Here is an 18549-nt window from a genome sequence, read left to right on the forward strand (position 1 = left end):
GACTCAATGCACTGCATCCCCAGTGGTGCCAGTGCACTCTCTGGACTCACTGCAGTGCATTCCCAGTGGTGCCAGTGCACTCTCTGGACTCACTGCCCTGCATCCCCAGTGGTGCCAGTGCACTCTATGGACTCACTGCACTGCATCCCCAGTGGTGCCAGCGCACTCTCTGGACTCACTGCAGTGCATCCCCAGTGGTGCCAGTGCACGCTCTGGACTCACTGCACTGCATCCCCAGTGGCGCCAGTGCACTCTCTGGACTCACTGCCCTGCATCCCCTGAGGTGCCAGTGCACTCTCTGGACTCACTGCCCTGCATCCCCATGGTGCCAGTGCACTCCCTGGACTCAATGCACTACATACCCAAGGTGCCAGTTCACTCTCTGGAGTCACTGCACTACATACCCAACGTGCCTGTGCACTCTCTGGACTCACTGCCCTGCATCCCCAGTGGTGCCAGTGCACTCTGTGGAGTCACTGCACTGCATCTCCAGTGGTGCCAGTGCACTCTCTGGACTCAATGCACTGCATCCCCAGTGGTGCCAGTGCACTCTCTGGACTCACTGCAGTGCATTCCCAGTGGTGCCAGTGCACTCTCTGGACTCACTGCAGTGCATCGCCAGTGGTGCCAGTGCACTCTCTGGACTCACTGCACTGCATCCCCAGTGGTGCCAGCGCACTCTCTGGACTCACTGCACTGCATCCCCAGTGGTGCCAGTGCACTCTCTGGACTCACTGCACTGCATCCCCAGTGGTGCTAGTGCACTCTCTGGACTCACTGCAGTGCATCCCCAGTGTTGCCAGTGCACTCTCTGGATTCACTGCACTGCATCCCCAGTGGTGCCAGTGCACTCTATGGACTCACTGCACTGCATCCCCAGTGGTGCCAGCGCACTCTCTGGACTCACTGCACTGCATCCCCAGTGGCGCCAGTGCACTCTCTGGACTCACTGCCCTGCATCCCCTGAGGTGCCAGTGCACTCTCTGGACTCACTGCCCTGCATCCCCATGGTGCCAGTGCACTCTCTGGACTCAATGCACTACATACCCAAGGTGCCAGTTCACTCTCTGGAGTCACTGCACTACATACCCAACGTGCCTGTGCACTCTCTGGACTCACTGCCCTGCATCCCCAGTGGTGCCAGTGCACTCTGTGGAGTCACTGCACTGCATCTCCAGTGGTGCCAGTGCACTCTCTGGAGTCACCGCACTGCATCCCCAGTGGTGCCAGTGCACTCTATGGACTCACTGCACTGCATCCCCAGTGGTGCCAGCGCACTCTCTGGAGTCACTGCACTGCATGCCCAGTGGTGCCAGTGCACTCTCTGGAGTCACTGCAGTGAATCCCCAGCGGTGACAGTGCACTCTCTGGATTCACTGCACTGCATCCCCAGTAGTGCCAGTGCACTCTCTGGACTCACTGCACTGCATCCCCAGTGGTGCCAGTGCACTCTCTGGACTCACTGCACTGCATCCCCAGTGGTGCCAGTGCACTCTCTGGATTCCCTGCACTGCATCCCCAGTGGTGCCAGTGCACTCTCTGGACTCACTCCACTGCATCCCCAGTGGTGCCAGTGCACTCTCTGGACTCACTGCACTGCATCCCCAGTGGTGCCAGTGCACTCTCTGGACTCAATGCACTGCATCCCCAGTGGTGCCAGTGCACTCTCTGGACTCACTGCAGTGCATTACCAGTGGTGCCAGTGCACTCTCTGGACTCACTGCCCTGCATCCCCAGTGGTGCCAGTGCACTCTATGGACTCACTGCACTGCATCCCCAGTGGTGCCAGTGCACTCTCTGGACTCACTGCAGTGCATCCCCAGTGGTGCCAGTGCACGCTCTGGACTCACTGCACTGCATCCCCAGTGGCGCCAGTGCACTCTCTGGACTCACTGCCCTGCATCCCCTGAGGTGCCAGTGCACTCTCTGGACTCACTGCCCTGCATCCCCATGGTGCCAGTGCACTCTCTGGACTCAATGCACTACATACCCAAGGTGCCAGTTCACTCTCTGGAGTCACTGCACTACATACCCAACGTGCCTGTGCACTCTCTGGACTCACTGCCCTGCATCCCCAGTGGTGCCAGTGCACTCTCTGGACTCACTGCAGTGCATCGCCAGTGGTGCCAGTGCACTCTCTGGACTCACTGCACTGCATCCCCAGTGGTGCCAGCGCACTCTCTGGACTCACTGCACTGCATCCCCAGTGGTGCCAGTGCACTCTCTGGACTCACTGCACTGCATCCCCAGTGGTGCTAGTGCACTCTCTGGACTCACTGCAGTGCATCCCCAGTGTTGCCAGTGCACTCTCTGGATTCACTGCACTGCATCCCTAGTGGTGCCAGTGCACTCTCTGGAGTCACTGCAGTGCATCCCCAGTGGTGCCAGTGCACTCTGTGGACTCACTGCACTGCATCCCCAGTGGTGCCAGTGCACTCTGTGGACTCACTGCACTGCATCCCCAGTGGTGCCAGTGCACTCTCTGGACTCAATGCACTGCATCCCCAGTGGTGCCAGTGCACTCTCTGGATTCCCTGCACTGCATCCCCAGTGGTGCCAGTGCACTCTCTGGACTCACTGCACTGCATCCCAAGTAGTGCCAGTGCACTCTATGGACTCACTGCACTGCATCCCCAGTGGTGCCAGTGCACTCTCTGGACTCACTGCCCTGCATCCCCAGTGGTGCCAGTGCACTCTGTGGAGTCACTGCACTGCATCTCCAGTGGTGCCAGTGCACTCTCTGGACTCACTGCAGTGCATCCCCAGTGGTGCCAGTGCACTCTCTGGACTCACTGCAGTGCGTCCTCAGTGGTGCCAGTGCACTCTCTGGACTCACTGCACTGCATCCCCAGTGGTGCCAGCGCACTCTCTGGACTCACTGCCCTGCATCCCCATGGTGCCAGTGCACTCTCTGGAGTCAATGCACTACATACCCAAGGTGCCAGTTCACTCTCTGGACTCACTGCACTGCATCCCCAGTGGTGCCAGTGCACTCTCTGGACTCACTGCACTGCATCCCCAGTGGTGCCAGTGCACTCTCTGGACTCACTGCAGTGCATCCCCTGTGGTGCCAGTGCACTCTATGGGCTCACTGCACTGCATCCCCTGAGGTGCCAGTGCACTCTCTGGACTCACTGCACTGCATCCTCAGTGGTGCCAGTGCACTCTCTGGACTCACTGCCCTGCATCCCCAGTGGTGCCAGTGCACTCTATGGACTCACTGCACTGCATCCCCAGTGGTGCCAGCGCACTCTCTGGACTCACTGCACTGCATCCCCAGTGGCGCCAGTGCACTCTCTGGACTCACTGCCCTGCATCCCCTGAGGTGCCAGTGCACTCTCTGGACTCACTGCCCTGCATCCCCATGGTGCCAGTGCACTCTCTGGACTCAATGCACTACATACCCAAGGTGCCAGTTCACTCTCTGGAGTCACTGCACTACATACCCAACGTGCCTGTGCACTCACTGGACTCACTGCCCTGCATCCCCAGTGGTGCCAGTGCACTCTGTGGAGTCACTGCACTGCATCTCCAGTGGTGCCAGTGCACTCTCTGGAGTCACCGCACTGCATCCCCAGTGGTGCCAGTGCACTCTATGGACTCACTGCACTGCATCCCCAGTGGTGCCAGCGCACTCTCTCGAGTCACTGCACTGCATGCCCAGTGGTGCCAGTGCACTCTCTGGAGTCACTGCAGTGAATCCCCAGCGGTGACAGTGCACTCTCTGGATTCACTGCAGTGCATCCCGAGTAGTGCCAGTGCACTCTCTGGACTCACTGCACTGCATCCCCAGTGGTGCCAGTGCACTCTCTGGACTCACTGCACTGGATCCCCAGTGGTGCCAGTGCACTCTCTGGATTCACTGCACTGCATCCCCAGTGGTGCCAGTGCACTCTCTGGACTCACTCCACTGCATCCCCAGTGGTGCCAGTGCACTCTCTGGACTCACTGCACTGCATCCCCAGTGGTGCCAGTGCACTCTCTGGACTCAATGCACTGCATCCCCAGTGGTGCCAGTGCACTCTCTGGACTCACTGCAGTGCATTCCCAGTGGTGCCAGTGCACTCTCTGGACTCACAGCAGTGCGTCCTCAGTGGTGCCAGTGCACTCTCTGGACTCACTGCACTGCATCCCCAGTGGTGCCAGCGCACTCTCTGGACTCACTGCACTGCATCCCCAGTGGTGCCAGTGCACTCTCTGGACTCACTGCACTGCATCCCCAGTGGTGCTAGTGCACTCTCTGGACTCACTGCACTGCATCCCCAGTGTTGCCAGTGCACTCTCTGGATTCACTGCACTGCATCCCCAGTGGTGCCAGTGCACTCTCTGGACTCACTGCACTGCATCCCCAGTGGTGCCAGTGCACTCTGTGGACTCACTGCACTGCATCCCCAGTGGTGCCAGTGCACTCTGTGGACTCACTGCACTGCATCCCCAGTGGTGCCAGTGCACTCTCTGGACTCACTGCACTGCATCACCAGTGGTGCCAGTGCACTCTCTGGATTCCCTGCACTGCATCCCCAGTGGTGCCAGTGCACTCTCTGGACTCACTGCACTGCATCCCAAGTAGTGCCAGTGCACTCTATGGACTCACTGCACTGCATCCCCAGTGGTGCCAGTGCACTCTCTGGACTCACTGCCCTGCATCCCCAGTGGTGCCAGTGCACTCTGTGGAGTCACTGCACTGCATCTCCAGTGGTGCCAGTGCACTCTCTGGACTCACTGCAGTGCATCCCCAGTGGTGCCAGTGCACTCTCTGGACTCACTGCAGTGCGTCCTCAGTGGTGCCAGTGCACTCTCTGGACTCACTGCACTGCATCCCCAGTGGTGCCAGCGCACTCTCTGGACTCACTGCCCTGCATCCCCATGGTGCCAGTGCACTCTCTGGACTCAATGCACTACATACCCAAGGTGCCAGTTCACTCTCTGGACTCACTGCACTGCATCCCCAGTGGTGCCAGTGCACTCTCTGGACTCACTGCACTGCATCCCCAGTGGTGCCAGTGCACTCTCTGGACTCACTGCAGTGCATCCCCTGTGGTGCCAGTGCACTCTGTGGACTCACTGCACTGCATCCCAAGTGTTGCAAGTGCACTCTCTGGACTCACCGCACTGCATCCCCAGTGGTGGCAGTGCACTCTCTGGACTCAGTGCACTGCATCCCCAGTGGTGCCAGTGCACTCTATGGGCTCACTGCACTGCATCCCCTGAGGTGCCAGTGCACTCTCTGGACTCACTGCACTGCATCCTCAGTGGTGCCAGTGCACTCTCTGGACTCACTGCCCTGCATCCCCAGTGGTGCCAGTGCACTCTCTGGACTCACTGCCCTGCATCCCCATGGTGCCAGTGCACTCTCTGGACTCAATGCACTACATACCCAAGGTGCCAGTTCACTCTCTGGAGTCACTGCACTACATACCCAACGTGCCTGTGCACTCTCTGGACTCACTGCCCTGCATCCCCAGTGGTGCCAGTGCACTCTGTGGAGTCACTGCACTGCATCTCCAGTGGTGCCAGTGCACTCTATGGACTCACTGCAGTGCGTCCCCAGTGGTGCCAGCGCACTCTCTGGAGTCACTGCGCTGCATCCCCAGTGGTGCCAGTGCACTCTCTGGACTCACTGCACTGCATCCCCATGGTGCCAGTTCACTCTCTGGACTCACTGCAGTGCATCCCCTTTGGTGCCAGTGCACTCTCTGGACTCATTGCACTGCATCCCCAGTGGTGCCAGTGCACTCTATGGGCTCACTGCACTGCATCCCCATGGTGCCAGTGCACTCTCTGGACTCACTGCACTACATACCCAAGGTGCCAGTTCACTCTCTGGACTCACTGCAGTGCATCCCCTTTGGTGCCAGTGCACTCTCTGGACTCATTGCACTGCATCCCCAGTGGTGCCAGTGCACTCGCTGGACTCACTGCCCTGCATCCCCAGTGGTGCCAGTGCACTCTCTGATCTCACTGCACTGCATCCCCAGTGGTTCCAGTGCACTCTCTGGACTCACTGCAGTGTATCCCCAGTGGTGCCAGTGCACTCTCTGGACTCACTGCAGTGCATCCCCAGTGGTGCCAGTGCACTCTCTGGACTCACTGCAGTGCGTCCTCAGTGGTGCCAGTGCACTCTCTGGACTCACTGCACTGCATCCCCAGTGGTGCCAGTGCACTCTCTGGACTCACTGCAGTGCGTCCTCAGTGGTGCCAGTGCACTCTCTGGACTCACTGCACTGCATCCCCAGTGGTGCCAGCGCACTCTCTGGACTCACTGCCCTGCATCCCCATGGTGCCAGTGCACTCTCTGGACTCAATGCACTACATACCCAAGGTGCCAGTTCACTCTCTGGACTCACTGCACTGCATCCCCAGTGGTGCCAGTGCACTCTCTGGACTCACTGCCCTGCATCCCCAGTGGTGCCAGTGCACTCTCTGGACTCACTGCAGTGCATCCCCTGTGGTGCCAGTGCACTCTGTGGACTCACTGCACTGCATCCCAAGTGTTGCAAGTGCACTCTCTGGACTCACCGCACTGCATCCCCTGAGGTGCCAGTGCACTCTCTGGACTCACTGCACTGCATCCTCAGTGGTGCCAGTGCACTCTCTGGACTCACTGCCCTGCATCCCCAGTGGTGCCAGTGCACTCTATGGACTCACTGCACTGCATCCCCATGGTGCCAGCGCACTCTCTGGACTCACTGCAGTGCATCCCCAGTGGTGCCAGTGCACGCTCTGGACTCACTGCACTGCATCCCCAGTGGCGCCAGTGCACTCTCTGGACTCACTGCCCTGCATCCCCTGAGGTGCCAGTGCACTCTCTGGACTCACTGCCCTGCATCCCCAAGGTGCCAGTTCACTCTCTGGAGTCACTGCACTACATACCCAACGTGCCTGTGCACTCTCTGGACTCACTGCACTGCATCCCCAGTGGTGCCAGTGCACTCTGTGGAGTCACTGCACTGCATCCCCAGTGGTGCCAGTGCATTCTCTGGACTCACTGCACTGCATACCCAAGGTGCCAGTTCACTCTCTGGACTCACTGCAGTGCATCCCCTTTGGTGCCAGTGCACTCTCTGGACTCATTGCACTGCATCCCCAGTGGTGCCAGTGCACTCTATGGGCTCACTGCACTGCATCCCCTGAGGTGCCAGTGCACTCTCTGGACTCACTGCTCTGCATCCCCAGTGGTGCCAGTGCACTCTCTGGACTCACTGCCCTGCATCCCCAGTGGTGCCAGTGCACTCGCTGGACTCACTGCCCTGCATCCCCAGTGGTGCCAGTGCACTCTCTGATCTCACTGCACTGCATCCCCAGTGGTTCCAGTGCACTCTCTGGACTCACTGCAGTGCATCCCCAGTGGTACCAGTGCACTCTCTGGACTCACTGCAGTGTATCCCCAGTGGTGCCAGTGCACTCTCTGGACTCACTGCAGTGCATCGCCAGTGGTGCCAGTGCACTCTCTGGACTCACTGCACTGCATCATCAAGGTGCCAGTGCACTCTCTGGACTCGCTGCTCTGCTCCAGCCGCACCAGCCGCTCCAGCCGCTCCAGCCGCGGCAGCCGCGGCAGCCGCTCCTGCCGCGGTAGCCGCTCCAGCCGCTCCAGCCGCGGCAGCCGCTCCAGCCGCTCCAGCCGCGGCAGCCGCTCCAGACGCGGCAACCGAGGCAGCCGCTCCTGCCGCGGTAGCCGCTCCACCCGCTCCAGCCGCGGCAGCCGCTCCAGCCGCTCCAGCCGCTCCAGCCGCGGTAGCCTCTCCAGCCGCGGCAGCCGCTCCCACTCCTGTGTCTGCATCCCCAGTGGACGGCTCACCACTGGGGATGCACTGCAGTGAGTCCAGAGACAGCACTGGCACCACTGGCGATGCAGTGCAGTGAGTCCAGAGAGTGCACTGGCACCACTTGGGATGCACTGCAGTGAGTCCAGAGAGTGCACTGGCACCACTGGGGATGCAGTGCAGTGAGTCCAGAGAGTGCACTGGCACCACTGGGGATACACTGCAGTGAGTCCAGAGAGTGCACTGGTACCACTGGGGATGCACTGCAGTGAGTCCAGAGAGTGCACTGGCACCACTGGGGATGCAGTGCAGTGAGTCCACAGAGTGCACTGGCACCACTCGGGATGCAGGGCAGTGAGTCCAGAGAGTGCACTGGCACCACTGGGGATGCAGTGCAGTGAATCCACAGAGTGCACTGGCACCTCAGGGGATGCAGTGCAGTGAGCCCATAGAGTGCACTGGCACCACTGGGGATGCAGTGCAATGAGTCCAGAGAGTGCACTGGCACCAAAGGGGATGCACTGCAGTGAGTCCAGAGAGTGAACTGGCACCTTGGGTATGTAGTGCAGTGAGTCCAGAGAGTGCACTGGCACCATGGGGATGCAGTGCAGTGAGTCCAGAGAGTGCACTGGCACCACTGGGGATGCAGTGCAGTGACTCCACAGAGTGCACTGGCACCACTGGGGATGCAGTGCAGTGAGTCCAGAGAGTGCACTGGCAACTTGGGTATGTAGTGCAGTGACTCCAGAGAGTGCACTGGCACCATGGGGATGCAGTGCAGTGAGTCCAGAGAGTGCACTGGCACCACTGGGGATGCAGCGCAGTGACTCCAGAGAGTGCGCTGGCACCACTGGGGATGCAGTGCAGTGAGTCCATAGAGTGCACTGGCACCACTGGGGATGCAGTGCGGTGACTCCAGAGAGTGCACTGGCACCACTGGGGATGCAGGGCAGTGAGTCCAGAGAGTGCACAGGCACGTTGGGTATGTAGTGCAGTGAGTCCAGAGAGTGAACTGGCACCTTGGGTATGTAGTGCATTGAGTCCAGAGAGTGCACTGGCACCACTGGGGATGCAGGGCAGTGAGTCCAGAGAGTGCACTGGCACCTCAGGGGATGCAGGGCAGTGAGTCCAGAGAGTGCACTGGCACCACTGGGGATGCAGTGCAGTGAGTCCAGAGCGTGCACTGGCACCACTGGGGATGCACTGCAGTGAGTCCAGAGAGTGCGCTGGCACCACTGGGGATGCAGTGCAGTGAGTCCATAGAGTGCACTGGCACCACTGAGGATGCAGTGCAGTGAGTCCAGAGAGTGCACTGGCACCTCAGGGGATGCAGTGCAGTGAGCCCATAGAGTGCACTGGCACCACTGGGGATGCAGTGCAGTGAGTCCAGAGAGTGCACTGGCACCACTGGGGATGCAGTGCGGTGAGTCCAGAGAGTGCACTTGCAACACTTGGGATGCAGTGCAGTGAGTCCACAGAGTGCACTGGCACCACAGGGGATGCACTGCAGTGAGTCCAGAGAGTGCACTGGCACCACTGGGGATGCAGTGCAGTGAGTCCAGAGAGTGCACTGGCACCACTGGGGATGCAGGGCAGTGAGTCCAGAGAGTGAACTGGCACCTTGGGTATGTAGTGCATTGAGTCCAGAGAGTGCACTGGCACCATGGGGATGCAGGGCAGTGAGTCCAGAGAGTGCACTGGCACCACTGGGGATACACTGCAGTGAGTCCAGAGAGTGCACTGGTACCACTGGGGATGCACTGCAGTGAGTCCAGAGAGTGCACTGGAACCACTGGGGATGCAGTGCAGTGAGATCAGAGAGTGCACTGGCACCACTGGGGATGCAGTGCAGTGAGTCCAGAGAGTGCACTGGCACCACTCGGGATGCAGGGCAGTGAGTCCAGCGAGTGCACTGGCACCTTGAGTATGTAGTGCAGTGAGTCCAGAGAGTGCGCTGGCACCATGGGGATGCAGTGCAGTGAGTCCAGAGAGTGCACTGGCACCACTGGGGATGCAGTGCAGTGACTCCACAGAGTGCACTGGCACCACCGGGGATGCAGTGCAGTGAGTCCAGAGAGTGCACTGGCAACTTGGGTATGTAGTGCAGTGACTCCAGAGAGTGCACTGGCACCATGGGGATGCAGTGCAGTGAGTCCAGAGAGTGCACTGGCACCACTGGGGATGCAGCGCAGTGACTCCAGAGAGTGCGCTGGCACCACTGGGGATGCAGTGCAGTGAGTCCATAGAGTGCACTGGCACCACTGGGGATGCAGTGCGGTGACTCCAGAGAGTGCACTGGCACCACTGGAGATGCAGTGCAGTGACTCCACAGAGTGCACTGGCACCACTGGGGATGCAGGGCAGTGAGTCCAGAGAGTGCACAGGCACGTTGGGTATGTAGTGCAGTGACTCCAGAGAGTGAACTGGCACCTTGGGTATGTAGTGCATTGAGTCCAGAGAGTGCACTGGCACCATGGGGATGCAGGGCAGTGAGTCCAGAGAGTGCACTGGCGCCACTGGGGATGCAGTGCAGTGAGTCCAGAGCGTGCACTGGCACCACTGGGGATGCACTGCAGTGAGTCCAGAGAGTGCACTGGCACCACTGAGGATGCAGTGCAGTGAGTCCAGAGAGTGCACTGGCACCTCAGGGGATGCAGTGCAGTGAGCCCATAGAGTGCACTGGCACCACTGGGGATGCAGTGCAGTGAGTCCAGAGAGTGCACTGGCGCCACTGGGGATGCAGTGCAGTGAGTCCACAGAGTGCACTGGCACCACAGGGGATGCACTGCAGTGAGTCCAGAGAGTGCACTGGCACCACTGGGGATGCAGTGCAGTGAGTCCAGAGAGTGCACTGGCACCACTGGGGATGCAGTGCAGTGAGTCCAGAGAGTGAACTGGCACCACTGGGGATGCAGTGCGGTGAGTCCAGAGAGTGCACTTGCAACACTTGGGATGCAGTGCAGTGAGTCCACAGAGTGCACTGGCACCACAGGGGATGCACTGCAGTGAGTCCAGAGAGTGCACTGGCACCACTGGGGATGCAGTGCAGTGAGTCCAGAGAGTGCACTGGCACCACTGGGGATGCAGTGCAGTGAGTCCAGAGAGTGAACTGGCACCACTGGGGATGCAGTGCAGTGAGTCCAGAGAGTGAACTGGCACCACTGGGGATGCAGTGCAGTGAGTCCAGAGAGTGCACTGGCACCACTGAGGACGCACTGCAGTGAGTCCAGAGAGTGCACTGGCACCACTGGGGATGCAGTGCAGTGAGTCCAGAGAGTGCACTGGCACCACTGGAGATGCAGTGCAGTGACTCCACAGAGTGCACTGGCACCACTGGGGATGCAGGGCAGTGAGTCCAGAGAGTGCACTGGCACCACTGGGGATGCAGTGCAGTGAGTCCAGAGAGTGCACTGGCACCACTGGGGATGCAGCGCAGTGATTCCAGAGAGTGCGCTGGCACCACTGGGGATGCAGTGCAGTGAGTCCATAGAGTGCACTGGCACCACTGGGGATGCAGTGCGGTGACTCCAGAGAGTGCACTGGCACCACTGGAGATGCAGTGCAGTGACTCCACAGAGTGCACTGGCACCACTGGGGATGCAGGGCAGTGAGTCCAGAGAGTGCACAGGCACGTTGGGTATGTAGTGCAGTGACTCCAGAGAGTGAACTGGCACCTTGGGTATGTAGTGCATTGAGTCCAGAGAGTGCACTGGCACCATGGGGATGCAGGGCAGTGAGTCCAGAGAGTGCACTGGCACCTCAGGGGATGCAGGGCAGTGAGTCCAGAGAGTGCACTGGCGCCACTGGGGATGCAGTGCAGTGAGTCCAGAGCGTGCACTGGCACCACTTGGGATGCAGTGCAGTGAGTCCACAGAGTGCACTGGCACCACAGGGGATGCAGTGCAGTGAGTCCATAGAGTGCACTGGCACCACTGGGGATGCAGTGCAGTGAGTCCAGAGAGTGCACTGGCACCACTGAGGATGCAGTGCAGTGAGTCCAGAGAGTGCACTGGCACCTCAGGGGATGCAGTGCAGTGAGCCCATAGAGTGCACTGGCACCACTGGGGATGCAGTGCAGTGAGTCCAGAGAGTGCACTGGCACCACTGCGGATGCAGTGCAGTGAGTCCAGAGAGTGAACTGGCACCTTGGGTATGTAGTGCATTGAGTCCAGAGAGTGCACTGGCACCATGGGGATGCAGGGCAGTGAGTCCAGAGAGTGCGCTGGCACCACTGGGGATGAAGTGCAGTGAGTCCAGAGAGTGCACTGGCACCACTGAGGACGCACTGCAGTGAGTCCAGAGAGTGCACTGGCACCACTGGGGATGCACTGCAGTGAGTCCAGAGAGTGCACTGGCACCACTGGAGATGCAGTGCAGTGACTCCACAGAGTGCACTGGCACCACTGGGGATGCAGGGCAGTGAGTCCAGAGAGTGCACTGGCACCACTGGGGATGCAGTGCAGTGAGTCCATAGAGTGCACTGGCACTACTTGGGATGCAGTGCAGTGAGTCCAGAGAGTGCACTGGCACCACTGGGGATGCAGTGCAGGGAATCCAGAGAGTGCACTGGCACCACTGGTGATGCAGTGCATTGAGTCCAGAGAGTGCACTGGCACCACTGGGGATGCAGGGCAGTGAGTCCAGAGAGTGCACTGGCACCTCAGGGGATGCAGGGCAGTGAGTCCAGAGAGTGCACTGGCGCCACTGGGGATGCAGTGCAGTGAGTCCAGAGCGTGCACTGGCACCACTTGGGATGCAGTGCAGTGAGTCCACAGAGTGCACTGGCACCACAGGGGATGCAGTGCAGTGAGTCCATAGAGTGCACTGGCACCACTGGGGATGCAGTGCAGTGAGTCCAGAGAGTGCACTGGCACCACTGAGGATGCAGTGCAGTGAGTCCAGAGAGTGCACTGGCACCTCAGGGGATGCAGTGCAGTGAGCCCATAGAGTGCACTGGCACCACTGGGGATGCAGTGCAGTGAGTCCAGAGAGTGCACTGGCACCACTGGGGATGCAGTGCAGTGAGTCCAGAGAGTGAACTGGCACCTTGGGTATGTAGTGCATTGAGTCCAGAGAGTGCACTGGCACCATGGGGATGCAGGGCAGTGAGTCCAGAGAGTGCGCTGGCACCACTGGGGATGAAGTGCAGTGAGTCCAGAGAGTGCACTGGCACCACTGAGGACGCACTGCAGTGAGTCCAGAGAGTGCACTGGCACCACTGGGGATGCACTGCAGTGAGTCCAGAGAGTGCACTGGCACCACTGGAGATGCAGTGCAGTGACTCCACAGAGTGCACTGGCACCACTGGGGATGCAGGGCAGTGAGTCCAGAGAGTGCACTGGCACCACTGGGGATGCAGTGCAGTGAGTCCATAGAGTGCACTGGCACTACTTGGGATGCAGTGCAGTGAGTCCAGAGAGTGCACTGGCACCACTGGGGATGCAGTGCAGTGAGTCCAGAGAGTGCGCTGGCACCACTGGGGATGCAGTGCAGTGAGTCCAGAGAGTGCACTGGCACCACTGGGGATACACTGCTGTGAGTCCAGAGAGTGCACTGGCACCGCTGGGAATGCACTGCAGTGAGTCCAGAGAGTGCACTGGCACCACTGGGGATGCAGTGCAGTGAGTCCAGAGAGTGCACTGGCACCACTGGGGATGCAGTGGAGTGAGTCCAGAGAGTGCACTGGCACCACTGGGGATGCAGTGCAGGGAATCCAGAGAGTGCACTGGCACCACTGGGGATGCAGTGCAGTGATTCCAGAGAGTGCACTGGCACCGCTGGGGATTCACTGCAGTGACTCCAGAGAGTGCACTGTCACCGCTGGGGATTCACTGCAGTGACTCCAGAGAGTGCACTGGCACCGCTGGGGATTCACTGCAGTGAGTGCAGAGAGGGCACTGGCACCACTGGGAATGCACTGCAGTGAGTCCAGAGAGTGCACTGGCACCACTGGGGACTGTTTTGCAAAGAAAAGCGTTTTATTGTTGCTATTCACAGCTTCCATTATTCACAGGTTTTTGAATGCTAACATTGCTCAGGAAAAGATCTGATATTTGTAGGGGTACCGTCATTCCTAGTTATTTGTTTTTACATTGTCCTTGCATTTATTACCATATAATTTCAAGTCTACGTTTGTGGTTTAAGTTATAATAAGGAAAAAAGCAGTAGTTGAAGTAGTCAGGTTAAAGATTATAGATGGAGAGGAACTTGGCTTTAGATACTAAAAACAGGATGGCAGTTAGACTTGCCTTAGAAAAATTAAAATGGTTGACTAAACTTTTTTTCCCAAAACGTTGTGCTGACCAGCCAATTTGAATTTGGCGGTATTAAAGCTGTCTGCAATAAGTTTTTCTGTTTTGGATTGTAGCTAGTTCCTCTAGGTGCTCCCGCAGAATAGTATTTTTACTATACCTATATATACTTTATATATTTACTATACCTATATATACCTAATGCCTTTCTTAGAAACAAACAAAATCTCTTTTTAAATATAACTTTCTTGCAGTTGTTAATGATGGAATTGCTCCGCCACAAAGGATTCTTTTTCCACCTGAGAAGATACGTATGGATTGGCAAGAAACACAAAGTGTTGGAGTTGGCCTGTACAATCTTGGCAACACACGTTTTCTTAATGCTACTCTACAGTGTTTGACCTACACCCCCCCACTTGCCAATTACATGCTTTATCTTGAGCACAGCCAGTCATGTGAGTACTTTCTAACAGTATTTTAAATCTGTTGGATAGCTCTGAAGGTGAAAGAACAGCAGTGATTCTGTGAGAAAAAGTTACTTGCCTGATTTTACCTGTAGAAGCTGGCTTTGAGCATTGTATTAGCAGTGGGCTCAGAATAGCATATGGAGTGCGTTTAATGCACCATGTGTGTTTTTTGTTTGTTTTTTTAAAAGGATCTTTTCTTGCTTCATGGGAATAATGAAGTGCATTGGACAGGAATGCATTTAATGAACATTTGGCATTTGGGCTATTTGGGCTTCCTGCTGCTAGAAAGGCAATAAAATTTAGGATGTTGGCATCATAGGTCTTTAGTCTTCACAGCCTAGGTTCCATAATGCACTACAATAAATGGTCTGTTCGTTGTTGAACCAATTAAAAAAACAAACAAACAAAAAAAAAACCTAGAAAGCAATATGAGCTGTTATGAACATGACTAGATTTTTTTGTGGGACTGTATTAAAATCTAGACTGATTTTGTTCTAAATAAAATGTTGTACTATAAACTAAATGTTGTACTAAACGTGTATGCTTTTTAGGCTGGTACCTTTGTATCGATACCTAGAAATTTAACTGTTTTCTTCCTGTATATAGAAATTGTTTCAGTTAAGAATCCTGTTGAAAAAAGGAGGGCAGAAGTACTATTACATACATTACTTTAGTTTTTCCTTTCTCCCAAAGGACTCGTAGCTCTGTATCATGAAGCTCACCTGACAGCACTGTGCTGAAAATAACCCACATTCTCTTAATGCTGTATCATCAATGTCAAATATTCTTTCCTCATATATTTTGCAGCCTGTGGAGTTCACATTCCTGTCAGCCTTCACAAACGTGACTTTGCAGTAGTCTTTTAGATTTCTCATCACAAAATGCACTTGAACACAAGCTTAATGGATATTTTTATTCTATAAAGTTGTGTGAAATGAAATGTTACGAGACTGTTGGGACAAGGAGAGTGGATACTGTATCTATAGTTTAAATGTTACTTATATGTTTGTTTGTAGTTATGTCTGTTTCGCTAGACTGGGATGCTTTCTTCTTTCACTCTTCAGGTCGTGAACAAGATTTTTGCATGATGTGCACGATGGAGACTCACATTAACCAGGCCCTGCGTTGCACTGTTGATGCTATCGAGCCTACGCGTGTTATCAATAACCTCAGTCGTAAGTGGCTTCAGATGTGTTTCTTTTTCAGTATCTTGTAATCTTCAAATAATTATTTGATGTGTATAAATGGTTTTAACACTATAAAGAAGAGAGATTTTAGAAATACGAGAATTATTTCATTTTTAAATGAGGTAAATACTATCATCTTCTTATTTAGGAATAGGACAACATTTCCATTTTGGCAGTCAAGAAGACGCACACGAGTTCTTGCGCTATACTGTCGATGCTATGCAGGAAGCGTGCTTGAATGGAAGCACCAAGTCAGCATAAACAAATTCACTTTTATACGTTCTCTAGCACCTTGTAGTCCTTTATTTACTATCAAAACTGAAAGTCTACGTCATCCTTGGTTTTCATAAAACTCTTTGAAGAGTTAACTGTGTGCCTTAAATCTTCTGAGGTCTGATTATAATTTATTTCCAGATTGGACAGATCTTCTCAAGCTACCACCATCATTCATCAAATATTTGGAGGATTTCTAAGATCAAGAGGTACTTTTAAAAATATTCCTGTCCTTAGAACTGATCTGTGTCTTTTGTCGGTAGTAAAGCAGTCTGCAGCTTGTCTAAAGTAGTATCTATCGACAACTTGAATTTGGACAGTTAGTCTCCTCCACGTATTGTTAAGCATTTATATTTTGCTTCCACTGAAGTGCTTGAATTGCAAAGCAGTTTCGGATACATATGAGGCATTTCTTGATATCACTTTGGATATAAAGGTAGGATGTTTTGTAAATATAATTCATGATGTTTAAGTACATGTATAACTTTCTAAATTAAACTTGTTTAACTTAAAAAACCAAACCACATACAATGTTAAAATATAAGAGCTTAAGAGAGCAGATGGAAGCATCTGCCTCGAGGGCAGGTGAGTTGGCAGAGTAAGGGAGCAGATGAGAGTACCTGTCCTAGCTGTGCTGTGGCTTTGGATGCTGCCGCGGCCTATGCTTTTCTTTTTCTTTCGCAGGTGCCTTGCACAGACTCAGAGGGGCCAAGCTGCACTCTGAAGAGCAGCACGAGAAGGGCAGGCTGGTCGTGAGTGGGGTTGGAGCGGAATGGCCAAGTTGCGCAAGGTGACTGCGAAGGGTATCCATTTTGCTTTTCAGGTGTCATGGCAGGCTCTACACAGAAGTGGCTGAGGATTTGAGAAGAGGTTACAGAGCATCAAGGAGCAGCACGTGCAGTGACGGTTTCCAAACGGTATGGTTGCTTTCTCTTCTGTTCATCAGGTGCCACAGGCAAGGTGGGCTGTGACGTTAGTCTTTAGAATCGGAGCTAAGCAGGTCACTAGAATGCCACAGGGCATCTGAGAAGGGTGTTTTAACAGAAAAAGCTTGTCTGGCATGGCAGTGCCTGATGGCAGCGTGTTTCCACAGGTGAAGAGGTGCCTGAAGCCCCATCCTGTCTAGCCTGCGCACACCTCGCTGAGAATGAAAGCCGCTTTCCAGTAATTCAGAAAGCCAAGTTACATCTCGGCCTCGAGCATCTGGGGCCTGTGCTTTTGGGCCTGTCTGTAGCATTTGGCACTTGCATTAATACTTTCTTGGCATATATTTAGGCTTTTGGGGCCAGTGTCTTGGGGGGGTGTGGAGCTGCTTGTACACCTTTGGGGCTTGCATCTGGGGGGGGGGGGGGGGGTTGGGAGTTGCTTGTACACCTTTGGGGACTGTGGCTGGGGGGGGGGGGTCAGGGCCTGCATCTGGGGGGGTTGGAAGCTGCTCCTACAATGTAGGGATCTGTATCTGTGGGGGTTGGGAGCTGCTTGTACACAGTATGGGCTTGCGTTTGGGGGCAGGTGTTGGGAGCTGCTTGTACAATGTAGGGATCTGCATCTGGAGGGGGTTGGGAGCTGCTTGTACACCTTTGGGGCTTGCATCTGGAGGGGGTTGGGGCCTGCCTCTGGGGGGGTGGTTGTGAGCTGCTTGTATACTGTAGGGGCCTGCTTGTACACCTTTGGTGGGGCCTGCGTCTGGGGGGGGGGTGGGAGCTGCTTGTACACTGTTAGGGCCTGCCTTGCGGGGGGGGGGTGGGAGCTGCTTTTACACTGTAGGGGTCTGGGTCTTGGGGGGTTGGGGCTGTTTGTACACCTTTGGGGTGTGCCTCTGGGGAGGGTGGGGAGTTGCTTGGACACCTTTGGGGCCTGTGTCTGGGGGGGGGTGGGGCCTGTGCTGGGGGGGTTGGGAGCTGCTTGTACACTCTAGGGTCTTCTGGCGGGCTTTGGAGCCTCCCTTTGAGGGGGACATTTGGGAGCTGGTTGTACACCTTTGGGGCCAGAGTCTGGGGCGTGGGGGCTGGGGCTGGGGCCTGCATCTGGGTGGGGTGGGGTCCAGTTCATGGGGGGGGGTTGGGAGCTGCTTGTGGACAGTTGGGGTCTGCATCCGGGTGTGGTTGGGGCCTGCTTGTAGACTTCTGCAGCCTGCGTCTGGTGTTTGGGGGCTTTTCTGTAGCGTTTGGGGCTTGCATTTTGGCTTTGGGATGTGTCTTGAGCTTCTGGGGCCTAGCTGTAGTGCTTGGGGCCTGCGTCTGGGGCTTTTCTGTAGCATTTTGGTCACGTGTTTGTGATTTGGGGTGTGTATCCAGGGTTTTGCCTTTTTTGTAGTTTTCAGCTATGTGTCAGTTTCTTTGTCAGTTGCCTGGGGTTAGGGGCAGTTTGGGGTTTGGATCATTAGTCAGTGTCATTAGCGTTGGGGGGTTGATATGAAGGGTTAGGGTTGTGGTTAGAGTTGTTAGGGTTAAAGGGAATAAGGATTTTAGGGTAAGGGGATCAAGGTTGTGGGAATAAAAATGTTTTTGCACAGAGTTACATCGTTTAGAGGGAAGGAAGGTGGTACTGAGATATGCTTGCAGTGATAAGAAAGCTTCACAGACAACCTTGTAAAATGCAGACA

At 55.7% G+C, this 18549-nt stretch overlaps 1 protein-coding gene across 9 annotated transcripts in view; it reads left to right on the top strand.

Moving 5' to 3' along the window:
* Nucleotides 1-18549, top strand: part of LOC308184669 (uncharacterized protein) — a 271042-nt gene that overhangs the window by 215216 nt on the left and 37277 nt on the right. For 3 of the 9 annotated variants that reach the window (XM_080571976.1, XM_080571975.1, XM_080571974.1), the window contains 2 exons: nucleotides 14272-14472; nucleotides 15549-15659. In XM_080571976.1, coding sequence (XP_080428102.1) covers nucleotides 14272-14472; nucleotides 15549-15659 — 312 coding nt within the window. The other 6 variants (XR_013942778.1, XR_013942779.1, XR_013942780.1 and 3 more) reach the window with 3 other exon arrangements.

This window comes from Anser brachyrhynchus (genome assembly GCF_964034855.1).
Source record: "Anser brachyrhynchus genome assembly, chromosome: W".
In the NCBI taxonomy this organism is placed as follows: Eukaryota; Metazoa; Chordata; class Aves; order Anseriformes; family Anatidae; genus Anser; species Anser brachyrhynchus.